This window comes from Silene latifolia, chromosome 3 (assembly GCF_048544455.1).
Source record: "Silene latifolia isolate original U9 population chromosome 3, ASM4854445v1, whole genome shotgun sequence".
Taxonomy (NCBI): Eukaryota; Viridiplantae; Streptophyta; class Magnoliopsida; order Caryophyllales; family Caryophyllaceae; genus Silene; species Silene latifolia.
The window spans coordinates 142,952,622-142,968,010 of NC_133528.1; the positions used below are offsets into that span (position 1 = coordinate 142,952,622).

General features: G+C 32.1%; 1 protein-coding gene across 2 annotated transcripts in view; it reads left to right on the top strand.

Moving 5' to 3' along the window:
• The first annotated feature begins 1,063 nt into the window (after positions 1-1,063).
• LOC141646369 (uncharacterized) overlaps positions 1,064-15,389 on the top strand; it is a 32,883-nt gene continuing 18,557 nt past the window's right edge. For both annotated transcript variants that reach the window (XR_012545526.1, XM_074454281.1), the window contains exons 1-5: positions 1,064-1,837; positions 3,062-3,167; positions 8,397-8,527; positions 8,643-8,696; positions 8,805-8,951. Coding sequence is in view for 1 of the 2 variants with exons in the window: in XM_074454281.1 (XP_074310382.1) it covers positions 1,601-1,837; positions 3,062-3,167; positions 8,397-8,527; positions 8,643-8,696; positions 8,805-8,951 (675 nt within the window). In the remaining variant the exon portion in view is untranslated. The remainder of the gene's footprint in view (positions 1,838-3,061; positions 3,168-8,396; positions 8,528-8,642; positions 8,697-8,804; positions 8,952-15,389) is intronic.

Sequence of the window (15,389 nt, forward strand, 5' to 3'; positions counted from 1 at the left end):
AACCCTACAAACAGAGTTTATCATGAAATCGGTAATCTCCACGCTAATTTTATGTTTGAATAGTCAACCGTGTTTTAGAAATTGGAATAATGATCAAATGATAATGGCATTAATATTGTAAACTTCAAATGACCATATTCCATATTTAACACAACATATAATACTTTCATCTAAAATTATGTTCTGCTATGATTTTCCTTAATCCGGCATTCTATTTCTATTGTTCTCATTTCTATATTGAGGATAATAACATAAAGGATCAATTGATGAAAACACCCATTGATGTTGCACTTCTTAAAACTTAATACCTTATGAAAAGTTTTTTAAAATTTAATACCTTAATGTGCATTTAATTGACATTTTGGTACCTTAAGTGGATTTAGGCCAAAAAAATGGAATATTCCGGCCAATTTTTAAAGACATGGCAACGTATTTATGATGCATTCCGTTGACATTTTCAACCTCTTCCCATCCCTCTTATAACTACAAGTTTTCAAGTCATTGTTGAATCAATCTCGACAGTATTTCACAGTTTTTTTGGGACTAAAATCACTTAAGGTACCAAAATGTGAATAAAATGCACATTAAGGTATTAAGTTTTAAAAAAACTTTTCATAAGGTGTTAAGTTTTAAAAAGTGCAACATTAAAGGGTGTTTTCATCAATTGATCATAATATAAATAAAAATAATAATTAAATCATTATTCTTTTAAATATAAATATAAATATGAGAACAATAGTGTAATGTAGGAATGATAGTTAAATATCAAGAATACTATTGAAAGTTCGCTTAATTTCCTAGTTAAAAGAAAAATTAAAAAAAGAAATAATTAATGTGGGATAAATTATAACGTAGAAGGAAACAATAAGAATGGAGAGAATAGTAAAATTAGATCTACAATACTAAAACAAATTCCCGAAAAACATTCTTCAAAAGAGAGATTATCAAAATATAAGAAAATGAATCATGAAAACTGAAAAAAAAAATGCATCATATTAGAACCTAATGCAAAAAAGAAAAAAAACAATGAGCTAAGAGAGATTTGGCAACCCTTTAAGAGTCTATATGTGTTGGATTCTGGATGTGATAATGATTCTATATTTATGCAGAGGTATATAATATTTGCTGGGTAGATGGGGTGCACATGTATGTAGATTAAGATTTATTTATTTTTCACACTAAAATTCATGTATTAGTTATATTATTTTATTGTACAATATCTTTTATTAACATATTTTGATTTTATATTTAGAGTTTAAAAAAATTGGAGACTACGCGTCACTCGAAAAAGCGTTCAAACATGCATGTATATTGATTAATTGATTGATTGATATTGATGAGATATTGATTGATTGATTTTCAAATTCAACACCAACCTTGAAAAGAAGATCCCTCCAAATCTATTAACTTTCCTCCTTGAACCACCCTATATACATTCCAATACGCATCAAAACCAACAAATAAATTCCTTAATAACATTTGATGCGAATATCATTATCCATCATATTTCTGCACAATCCACCATAGAATACACGCCCATATATTTGCATACTTTGTTGTTCGTTTGCAAATATAGTATTGTGGTTTCTTAGAAACAACAATGGAGGAATCCAACAACAATAACAAGAATAATAACATTGTGGACACTTCATATGCTGACAGAGTTGTATTTTTGATGAAGTGCCCTGCCCTCGTTTCCCGTTCTTTTCAATCTACATCTTCATTATCATCTTCTTCTTCTTCTTCTTCGATTAATAATAACAACAATGTTGTTCCGGTTGCAAAACTTGTGCTTTCTCTTGACGCTCTTTGCCCCGCTGACGACGATAACACTCAGGTTTATATCTATGTTATTCCTCATTTTTCTATTATAAGACTCTTACTATTATGATAAATTTTGTAAAATTGATTGTAATTTGTTGTTTCTAGGTTTTTGATGATTGTGTGATAATGCTTTAGAATATTTTCTTGTGTGGATAATTGTGTATTTGTGATATCTCCTGGAAGAATTAATTGGTTTTTCGTTTGTTTGATGGTTTTACGGGAATTTTGATGGGAATCGTTCGTTATTGTTTACCTGACTAGTGTTTGAACCTGTGAGCTTGGTGGCAAAGTAAAGAGGGTCATTGCATTAATGCTTATTGAAAATTAAAATTCGTCATAATCATTTTTATAACTTTAATTAATATTACACAACAAAGAATAAAATAAAAGGAAACAAATTATTGGATTAGAGGAAAAAAATTTCTAGGTTAAACATTTTTGATGTTCTAAGGAGATGTGTCACGTTTCATTATTGGATTTTTTGAGATTTAGGTTGAATTTATCATCGTTTACTTATCGCTAGACCATGTTAGTTAGTCGTAAAGCGTTTATCTGAGCCGTATGATATTTTAGTTCCAAAACTAACATAGATTACTATGATTGTGAGTAATGAAAATATGGTGTCTGAAGTCTTACTTAAGGTATTGGTAAAGTTGCTACATTGTGCCACTGATTGCAGAATTGTTAATAGTGCTTCTTGGTTGTGGTTATACCTGAATAAAATATGATTTTGTGACGTTTCAGCTTGAGGAGATAGTTGGATACATAACCTATTTGGTCGGGTCCATGTTTTGAATAATTTAGTGATTGATTTGTGCTAGTGAATATCTATGGCTGGTCAACACTAATATGATTTACCTACTCTAAGTGATTAAGATTAATGAAAAAAATGGTATGCTGTTACATTTTGCAATTCATTAGTTATGTATGCCTTGTGAAGGTCAACTTGCTGTGATAGCCTATCAATGTGTATTATTGAGTAAATTCTTTTTTTTTGCTAACTTATTATGTCTAAAGTCATCTTTGATGATGCATAATGTTAGGGCATAACTCATTTTCCCTCCATGTTGGCTTCTATAATTTATGCATAGTGTGATTCTGTGAATAAATGAGCTCTTATAGTTGGGTGATGCACTTATTATCAACAGGTTAAGGAAAATTTTGAGAGGTTTTTTTTTCTATGTCCCTTTTGCTTTCAACAGTCTCAATGTTCATACTTTGTTTAAATGATGATCAGTTCACCATGGAATTGACTGGCACTGATCTAGGAAATGTACCAAAGTTTTACTCCATGGATATGTCAAAAGATTTTGCTCCAATGTCTGTCTTTTCTGAATCTCAAGGTGAGTGTGACCCTTTCATCATTTCTTGTTTTGTTTATTCATGAGCTAAAAGAATTTGTAATTACGTTTTTATCTGGTTGTGACGCATAATTATTATTGTAAGTAGTATTATATCCCTGCTGCTTAAATTCACATTATGTATGATTATGTGTATGAAAAATTCTTGGGTACACCGCGTATACCACGTCATCTTACACCCTACCCAATGAGAATATTAGAATTGAATAAATTCTCCATAAATAATGGAACATGATCTTAATAGAATAAAGACTAAGACATCTCATTAGTTAGGGTGTACGATATTCTTGTACACCCGGTGGACCTTAGAATTTTTCTATGGGACATACATGGTTGGGTATATTTGTGTATAGTTTATGGATAATAATTTGTTAAGGCGTAATACCATAAGAGTTGGTTGTTATGAGTCATACAAGAAGTCATGTTTCAAGATGTATAATATTTTCTTCAACATTATTATAATATCACAATGGCTCCCTCCCCATGGCAGGGTAGGGGTCGAATGTACGTAATCTTATGCATGTGTTGAAAGACAATACAAGTGGTGTGTTCCATGTGAAAAAATTATTCATACGTTATTGAATGTCTAAATTGGGGTTTAAAAATAGTGGGCGTTGTAGTCTTTCGGGCTTGGGGTAGGAAAAGGGTATGTATTAGCATTGTTGTATGTTAGTGTTTATCTGCATGTTATCCTTTGAATAATCAAACTAGTTTTGTCACCCATGTAATGCACGGGAATAGTTCTATACTTTCTTAGGATTTTAACGTTTATTTTTATTCATAAAATTGAATGTCAATGTTTGAATATAAATCTATAGCAAATTGTTGCACAAATTACGATATATAGTACATGGCAATTACGTATTTTTTAAACAATATAAATAGTTTGAATTATAAAGACAAATATTTTTTTGTCAATTCTGAAAACAAATATATATGAACAAAATAGTTATCCAAAATTTGTACCGGAAACTTTCATAAAATATGTGCTTTTTTATTTGAGTCTATCTTTCAATAAAACAATACATCCATGACTTATTAGTTTCTACCTTACGTTTTTTTACCTTTAATTTTACCTCGATTTTGTGCCTTTTGTATTTCTTGCCTCTTCTGATTACCCATGTGATGTTTTGCCTTATTTGCAGTCACATACATTTCATGATGTTTTAAATTTTATAAAAATAAAATATTGACCAAAATGTAAAACATGAATTTAAATATAAAGCAAACAATTTATAAAACCAACAACATAACAAATTAAAAAATACTTTATTGGACACAACAACAACTACAACAACAACAACAACAACGACAACAACAACAACAATGATATACTATCACACACCTAACAAAAATACTCTAGACTTGGCTACAAATGAATGTAGTAAAGTAGGGGTCGAACACAAGGAGACGGGAGTTGCGTAGTGAAATGTTATGAATAGAACTCTATCAAGGTCGGTTACGATTGGTGTTTGGTTTGATTGGTAAAATTATGATAATATAACGTAAAATCAATAATAATAAAAGAGCTTAGGGGAATCGGGTCACGCATGCAAATACGAAAATGCTCATGTCAAACTAGGAATTCTTAATAACGATAGGCCTGACGACAACCACCTCTCGGCCTTATTGTCAACTATAGAACGAGTTCTAGCGAGCTCTCGCTATTACTATATCGGTCTACTAAAACATGCTTAGTCTAATTCAATTTCATGCCTCTCGACTTTTAGAAATGAATTAACAAATTTAATCTAGGGTTGTGATCAATAATCAAAGACAACAAAACAATACAAGTATGTGATAGAAACTATTAATCGATATTAAATCATCCTATTTCAATAATAACAAATACTATTTATGCATGACTCCCTTAATCCCTAAACTAATGAACTACTCACACATATTAAAAACTAAACTAATAGCATATGACATGATAAACATGATGATAATGAAATTACAACTAAATGAATATTTAAGAATAAAGATAATGCTAAATACTGATAATAACATAAATATTAGAAATGATGCTTAATAAACTAAAGATTAAACTAATAGGTGAATTAAGCGGAATAACGACTAGTAATTGGTGAATTAACGAACTAACTAACAACGAAAATGACAAATGAATTAACGAAACAATACTAGAAATTAAATTACCATAACAATGGAAATGGAACTTGAATATGAAGAACACAAATAAAATCCGAATAACTTGCAAAGATACTTGTATCATACTCCCTCCATACCAGACAAATGGTAACGTGGTAAAAAAATGGGGTTTTTAAGAAAAGAGGGTAAAAGCAAGGGTAAAGAGGGAAAAAAATAGGTGGGGTATGTAATTGTGGGTTGATAGGTGGGGTATGTAATGTCATTTTGTGTAAATATCAAAAAGGTATAAGGATAACTTGGTAATGTTGTGGGCCAAATAAGGAATGTTACCATTGGTGTGGTATGGCCGTATTAGGTAAATGTTACCATTGGTCTGGTATGGAGGGAGTAACTTGAAATGCTAAAAAGAAATTGTTTAGAACAACAAGGAAAGCTTAAAGGAAATCTAAAGATTATTCTGAAAACTGAAATTTGTGTGTTAAAGCATATGAAGTGTGTCCTAAATGACGGATTCAATACCCCTTAAATAAGATTTAGAGGCGCTAAACGTAAACGTCATAAATAGGGGTCACCCCTATCGGGGACACCCAACCCCGATCGGGGTCGTGGGAATTTGTTTTTTCTCCTTAAAGTCTCGATTAATTAGCATAAGAAATCCTAAGAACCCTTTTTAATGCTTCTTAATTTCCTCGGCTAATTGCAATAGAGAATCCTAAGCTTGCTCTTAACTTCATTTGGGCTTCATTTCTTTACTTGTACACCAACCAAAGTTAGTTTCTTCATGCTTGGGATTTCCAATTCTACCCAAAACGCCCCTCCATGGTCAAGTCTTGTTTCTACTAGCCTCGTGAACTTTGGTGATTGCTAATTTGACGGAAAAAGCTATCAAATGCTTCATTTCCTACAAAATGCAACGAATACAAGCAAAACACCTAGAACACGGAATTAGCTCACAAATACACTTATAAAAGTGCAGTAATCAAATAAAATCGAGCTAAAATAGGGAGAAAAATCATATATAAATTAGACACATCAAACAACAACAAAAACAATAACAACAACACTCAACAATAACACTCATTATACTCACTATAATCACATAAATAAATTAAACCATAAATTATAATCCACAACTTAGAAACTCATGGGCAAATGAGCAGTAGATTTTAAGTAAATAAAGTGAATAAAAACTATTATAAGTTTTTTAGGTTTTATAGCCATTACACAACCATAAATTCCCATATTTTAATTTATTTTGTGGTATTATTAAATTAAATAATTGATTGTCGAGGAACTCAAGATGGAAATTAAATAGGAAAAATATTAAATAAAATTATGGGTGTTGAGTAATATAAAGAGTTTTAATCAATTTATAACATATTATATTACAAAAATTAATTAAATAAGAAAAACTTTTAATTAATTTGATGGGTGCTATGTATTATAAAGAGTTTTAATGAATTTATTACCATGTTTAATTAAAAAATGAATTAAATAGGAAAAATATTAATAAAAATAGTGGGTGTTAAGTAATATGAAGAGCTTTAATTAATTTATTAACATGTTTTATTACAAAAATTTCAATTAAAATATCAATTTTAATTATAAATTATGAAATTTATTAACATGTTTTATTACAAAAATGTCAATATTAATTATAAATTATGAAATTTTGATGTAAATTTGTAAGGGTTACATAAATTTTGGTAAACAATATATTTAATATACAAAATTAATTTAAAAATAATGATAATATCCTTTAACATGTTTTATTACAAAAATGTCAATTAAAATGTTAATATTAATTATAAATTTTGATGTAAATTTGTAAGGGTTACATAAATTTTGGTAAACAATATATTTAATATACCAAATTAATTTAAAAATAATGATAATATCCTTTAATATTATAAGTTAGTGAAGTAAATTAATCTATAGGTAAATGAATTAAATTAATGTCATGTAATAATAAATTGATAATATATGTCACATTAATTCATCATATCATATTAAAAATATGTCACGTCACATTTAAAAATGTCACATCACATTAAAATTTGCCACGCCACATTACTTTAGGTACCCTTTTAATTAGATTTTATAGATAGATTAAATGTGAAGACAAGTTCTATACTTATTTTTCTTTGTTGTGTTATACCTATTCTAGATCATTTACACAACTTTTCATATTACTTAACACCCACCATTTTAGATCATTTAATTGAAATTTTCGGTTCGGTCTGGTCGTGGACCGACGCTCTTCATATTAATGAATTTTTCATATTACTTAACACATACCTATTCTAGATCATTTAAGTGAAATTTTTGTAATAAAACATGTTAATAAATTAATTAAAGCTCTTCATATTACTTAACACTTACCATTTTTATTAACATTTTCCTTATTTAATTCATTTTTTAATTAAATTGTAACACTCCAAGAGATTATGAGATTAAATTGTCCCACATCAGAAAAATATGAGGCTTGTGATATGTTTATAAAGGATTCCACCCACCGCTTAGTAACAAGGCCTTGTGCTTTTGGGCTTAAGTGAGGACAAGTAATGGGTCCAACAGTACACATCCCAACTTATTGGGGTTGTGTTACGACCGTGATGGGTCGGGTTATTATATAAACATGGTAATAAATTGATTAAAACTCTTCATAATACTTAACCGCCACTATTTTTATTAACACAGCTTCAATCTTCGGTCCGGTCCGGTCGTGGACCGATGCTCAGCCCTATCTATGTTACTTTTTTGTCGAATTTTTTTGGGAGTGAAAGTTGACTTGATAATAAGTGTAAATGTTTTAATTTTATAAATTAATGTTTTTTATTCTCCAACTTATTCACAGCCGAAGTTCGAAAATTTTAACCTCCAAAAAGCAAATGTGAAGAAAATAGGAAAATGGAGGGAGTAGTTGTTTTCTGGATTGTGTATAAAAATAATGCTTTAATAAAGAAAAGGGAAAATATATTAAAATATGGGTGCATTAGAGAGAAAATGCAGAAAAAGAAATGGAGAGGATCCAAATTGGTATATGAGATTGGTTAGAATTGTGAGCAGAATTCTCAAATGACCTTCCTTTGCCTTTTATAGGTAAGATTTATGTGGAAGGCAAGATAAAGACCAAATTTGACGTGAGGCCTCAGTATGATGGTATTGAGAGATATGGGAAACTATGTCGTGAACGTACTAACAAATATTCAACGAAGACTAGACAAATTCAGGTATCATATTTGTGTGTTGATACTTGATAGTGCACTCGTGCACCGGATTGTTTCTCATATCCCATTTTCTTATCGGTAGTGATTTTCTCTCACCAATTCCTCGCTCGTGATCTAGGTGATTGGTCATGATAAGCCCATAATGAATATGCCGGGAATTATTCACGTTCAGGTAGACAAGTTACTGTATTTGTTTTTTGAACAAGTGCAAGCTATTATCGCTCTTATTTCACGTTTTGATGTGGTCTTTTTATGTTCTAATGAACATGTAATGTACCAGGAGAAAAAGAAAGTGGTTGCTAAGGGATCAGAAGCAAAAAGGACAAGGAGGGATCGTGGAGAGATGGAAGATATTACATTCAAACTTTTTGAACAACAATCCAACTGGACTCTCAAAGAGCTTGTTAATAAGACTGACCAACCAGAGGTTTGGCTCTTGCTTAAAATTTCCTATAAGTTTTATATTTGTTAATGCATTTAATATTTATATCTTTTTAGTTTAGCACCAATATCTTCAGCTCCTGTCTCAGTTCGTATGATTTTTTTTTGTCTGTTTGGCTCTCTCGTCAATCTGTGGACTTCGAATAGTTTTTTTTCTTTCTTACGATGAACTGTATTAAAGAAAGTAAGTTAATTACAAGGAAAACATAGGAAAACCATAGACCTTGAAACTATTAGATGACCAACTAACGGAACAAACATTACTAGTGTAGTTAACAGAAAGATGGTATTTTTTGAAAGGAAGCAGAATGGTTGACAGTAACCTGAAATATTTTCTTCAAATTAACATCAACTCATGCCACTTGATCACGGCTATAGGGGTAATGCACCTTACAGCTGTGACTCCTGTTCAAATTCTCCTTGACCGCAGCAAACTGAAACTCAACCATTGAGACTTTACTAACTAGAGTTTTTTTTAAGTATGCCGAAAGACGCTTCTTCTTATTCACTTGTCGAATAACCTCTTCTTGGACAAACTCTTCTTGAGTTCATAATCGAGACACTTAGTTCACTCCTTTAGTAAAGGAACAGAAGAGGAACTATTGCTTCCCTTGAATTATCGTCAGGGGGAGCTCTCGTCCGGTTAGTTTTTTTGGAGACGAGAGGGCGAACCCTCAAGTAAGACAAGGATCCTGGATGTAAAAACTCGAGATTCTTCCTCAACATCCAATTTTCATAGTTCTGAGACGAATGATTTAGTTTATTTTTGGCTTGTTTTTTATTGGAGAAAGCGTAATTTTAAGGTTTTGCGGTAAAGGATTGGGAGGTATTGCCATTATCCGCCGCTAGCAAAGGTGTGTTAGCTTCACAATTACTATCAAAATTCATGGTACTATCCAATGTAAGGCCAACTCTCATTGATAAGTATCAACTTCGCTGTTGAATATCAGCACATTACTACAAGACGCTACATCGCACTTGTCATCCACATCCTCACAGAGAAGAGGTTTCTTATCTTTATTGGTAGTGCCCAACGGGTCAAAAGTAAAGGCCACCCGTTTCCTATTAGGATTCACTACCAATCTGTCAACCACGTCATGGAGCTCATGATAAGATTCTTTATTATTCGGTTCAATTTGCATAACATGCTCAAAGTCCCTCAGAGCCTCCTTGAGGAGATTTGATTGTTTATAGGTTAAGCCTCTACGATATAGGGCTTTAATATTACATCGATCAAATTTTAAGACGAAGTTAGAGTAAAACCAGATCGGATTATAATGATATAGCTTCAAATTGCAAGCTGGTAGATTAAGGACAAGGGATAAGGCTAGGGAAGAGGTAGTGCGTTGATCATGAGAAGATAAAAATCCAATAAATCATAAATGATTAAAGACTTCTTTGTAAAGGCTGACTACTAGGGAGAAATTTCCGTCTTTAAATAGAGAATTATCCCTATGTTTCATCATTTGTATACTGTTGTAAATAACACTCCCATTTAATCAGGAGTGTAACACCCCTATACACCAAAGCGCCTTACCAAAACCACCTAATGTATGAGAATGCTACCATCTCGGTTACCCGAGGCATAGTAATCAAAAGTGACCATCAAGAAACACACTTTAAGTAAATAAATTTAAAGTGTTACTGTAGGGTTTTGTACACCCTATGAGCCCGGATCTAATTGCAAGTATTATACAAATTAACATAGGAAATAAGATGAATCACATACCTCTTAGCGCAGCGGAATAATAACGATAATAAGAAGTATATTTGATGTAGAAATTTGAAACCCCAGACGAATAATAAGCACCCCACTTATGATGCCTCTATCGGTATCCACACAGGTACTAATCTGCGCCTCGTATGCTAGTACTAAAGGGAAGAAATATAACTTGGAGAAAACTCTTTTTTTCTCTCTCTTAGTGTATCTCTCTTTATGTTAAGACAAAAGAATAAAAACCCTACTTAGGTTTTTCACACAAATCCTCTTTATATAGATGAGATACATATGTTGGTTTCCTAAACCCTATCAGATAAGCGGAACTAGGCCTAATCATGATCAGAGTCCGATTAGTATTAATTATAAGTCCGACTTATAATTATACTAATCCTGTACCTTTTGTGTGTGACCCAATAGGCCCATTTAAGACTACCAGATACGTAAACCACCTTACGCGTCAAACCGACATTGGCCTCTAGCAAGGCATATCGATTACATAGACTTAAGTGAGTTAATTCGTATAGGACAGTGGACATAATTCTTTCAGTCTCCCACTTGTACATGTCCTTATAAGAACCATTATAAGTCTTTTTGCTACTATTGTCTCCAACTGAGAATGAGGTAGGAAAAGTGTCAACCTCATATATCCCAATCGTTTTTATCGAATTTATGAGTTGACTTGTAAAAGAGCAGATGGATGACAATCATCCCATCTGAGCACGGCCACGCATTTACACAGGTCACACTCTTTGAGAGGCCAAGAAACAATAAACTCCCTTCACAAGGGAGGAGCAAATCCCCTCTTATCTAACCACACCCTATCACACGCTCCATGCACACCCAATGATCAACCATGATCCCCTTTTACAGCAGACTAGGAATGATATCAAAGTATACACTTCACATGTACAGAATAGTCAAAGACTCAGGTCTAAAGACCAAAACAAGTCAACAGCTTGCAAAAAGCTTTACTGACACTAAGCGAATCCTTAGTAAAGTCCTTTTAAGCGGGTCTGTCTAATGTGTATTCTCCAACACACATCCATGCACCTGGCTTAGTATCCCCGTACCTATGACTTATGGAACATAGCCATCAACCAGTGTACATACTAGTCATTTATGAGTATTCAAATGTCCCAACATACTACTCTGACTAGAGACAAAATAACAACATCATCCAAATGGAGTTCCACAACCAAGTCACGCACTTGGTGATCCATTTCATCAATGTATGTTATTTAGAGACAAATAATCCAATCAATATTGAATAAATGCACTTATATTAAATAAATGCGATATATCATATATATGTATCAATCATCGAAAATAACTCCCACTAAGGCAAACATCTCATGGTATTACTAAGACCACTCGCCAATGCATCTTATACAAATTGCAACAACATGACTCTTCATGTTCTAGATGCAAAAGAGATTATGTACGGGATATGCAACTATTGCATCGGTTATAATCTTGCAAATACACAATTTACCTCCTCAATAGGATAAACTGTTAAATGATTCATTAAACACCAAAATGCTTAATAATCATCAAAGTCAAGTGTGTGTTTGATTCTTAAACCAAACACTTTGTTCTTGCTTCATAAGCAATTAGACACTTACTTTAGTTATAATATTGGTCCTGACGTTGTGCTTGGAACCATTCCAACTTACAACTTCATTCATGTAAACAAAATGTATCCAGATAAAGGTCAAGAACCAACTTTATCTAAATAAAAATCGTTCACTTTATCACAACTTATGTCTCATAAATAATTCTCAATGCTTCTCAAGCACACATAATCATTTCCTAGATGGCTCTCAAGTGACAATCACTAGAACTATATCGGTATTTTCTCGTCATACGAGCACACAATAAACAATTTTATTACGAAGTCTCATAGAATAAAACAAAATGTATTGTTGCATAAGAGAAAATCTACAAACTAAACCATAAAGTGTATTGCACTCCCACTAGTTTTCTTGTACACATTACATTTGAATCTTTGTTTCAAAGGATATCAAACCGTTTGAGTTACTTTATTGAGAACAAAGATTTTAACTCCAAGATACTCGTTTCAACCAATTTGAAACTTTCACATCTTCCTAGTGCACTCTGATGACGTGAAATTCACATGATGTGTCAAACACTCCATCTTACACAATTCCAATAAGAAAAAAAGTGTTTTTCACAATCATCCACCAAAACTCATCATATGAGTGGCAGTATTTTGCTAGGTTAATCCTATATAACTTAAGCATACTGCTGTAATTAGATTTTATCGTAGTCGAAAATATGATATCAATCTATAGTTGTTGCTAGCCATGCTATATAGATATCCATATATCATTCCATGTCATCTTCACAATGAAGGCCCATCAATTACAAAGTCTATACTTTGATATGGTACATGGAGTTCTGTAGGATTTGTGATTTTATACCACCTTTTAGAGTTGCGGTCCATCACTTCTTCCATATAGGTCAAACCTATGTAGGGTTTTCAGGGAGAACATCCATGACTCTACATGGATAAAACCTAAATCCTTTTCAACATTTATAGAGCATTTTGTTAATCTTGAATACTTCAACATTTACTCTACTCCCACTGTTTCTTTTAGAGACCGCATCTCTTTAATAGAAACCATAACATTCCACATAACAAAACTTCTTTTGTTCATGAGATGGGTTGTGGAATAAAATTTCTTCGTAAGGCCAGGATACCCCACAAAAGCATATGTCAGAATCGAAACTAAGTTTCAAGAAATATTTTCTCAAAACTTTCAAAGTCTCAAGTCTTAAGAAAAGGCAGTTTAGGAACACTTTCAATGCATATCAGATATGCTGTCTTTTCTACGACTTTAGATGGACACTTTCATTAATCATGTACGCAGACATTATAAGGCAACATTAGCCTCTAAAAGAATCAATAAGATCGGTATGACTCATCATAGACTGAACCAAATCACATAGGATTCAAGATAGTTTGAACGATTTCATTTATCTCTAAGATGATCACATGCATAAAGCCCAAATTTTCCCAGTCTCCTTCAGATTAAACGGTGCTAAATCAACTTCTCAAGTTGATATTATACTTTCAACTGAAATTCCCCCTTAGCAAAATAACTTATTGAACCCACATATATCTGTATATGTGTGATCAAACAAGACAAACATACTCCCACTGAAATCAGTAGGAGACCTCTTATGTCCCTTCATCATCTAAACGAAAGTGACATACTTTATGTTTTTCATGTTTAATGATTTAAAGACAATACCATAAATGGATAAGAACTGAGCCGTAAAACTTGAACTCTAATAATCATTATTATGGATAAAGTTATTCATTACTAAGAATAACAACTTGGATAGCCTCACTATACCTGATCTTCTGAAAAGGTCGTAGAACAACATTTGTTCTTCATAAAAGCAGACCATGTCCAAACATGAACTAGAATTACCAACCTTGAATATGACATGTACATGAATAACCTTTATCCAATTCTAGTATGAAGCAACAAGGTAAGCTTAAGTAAACCATTTCTACATATGAAATAACAACAATTGTAAAAAACATTTCACTTCAGATATTGTTCTACCCTTCTGGACAAATTACATTTATAATGTAACAGTTACATTTGGTATCTTATACCAAAATAGCAGAACAATAGTAACGCTTACCTCCATATCATATACACTTGAAGTCATACTTCAATTGCATCTGCAGATCTTCTAGACACTTCTAGGAGTTACCTTTCCAATGCTATCATTACATTAATGATCTAAATTATTTACGTACTCTTTTCAGACTTGGCCTCAGCTTCGAGTCTGACAACAATTACCCTTTCACTCACCCTTACCACCGGCTAAGTCAATACCTCAAGTCTTCTTTTTAATAAATTCAAAAATTATTAATATTAGACTTTCTTGATATGACATTCAATCATCTTTAACATCTTATGTTATTTGGTGAGAAAGATAATGGTCAAGTTACATCGTAATGAACTCACTTTAACTTGATGCATGACTGAAACAATTTCAATTGCTAATTTTATCTAGCACAAGAAGTATCCAATCATTCCAGATTATCAGTATAACTATGTCATCAAATGACATATGGACTAATCGGACCATCTTAGCTTTACCTTTCTCACTTAGCGGGAACGTTTCTCTTAATTTAGACGGTTGAAATACTGGGTACATCTAGTCATCTTCATGACTCTAGCCATACAGTCCAAACTGTAAGTTAGCATTGGTTTTAGTTTATAAGAGATTCCCTTCGTAAGGATAAATCAATCTTTTCTCTATCACTGAGAACAATTCTCAAGATACCAATCTATGAATTTGAACAATTCACACTCATCTTTATAAGAATGTGATAATGTAGACAAAATATAACCAAAATGTACATGTAAAATGAAATGATAATTAATAGTTAATCTTAAATAATTTAAGATGATAAATTGAACATGTAACCCTCATACATGAACAATATTCGAAGATCCTAAACACTTTGTGATTTAAGTGAGCTTTGGCTCATCGCCCAAACCACAAATGTCTAGGTAAACATCACCATGTCAATTATATCTCCATGTAACTCTCGATTTGTCGGTTAGTCATTATATGACAGCAACTCCTTGCCTCAAAGCCCAAGTCCGACTTGATAGCCATGTTAAGCGAACCAAATTGCACCGTATGAGTAACACT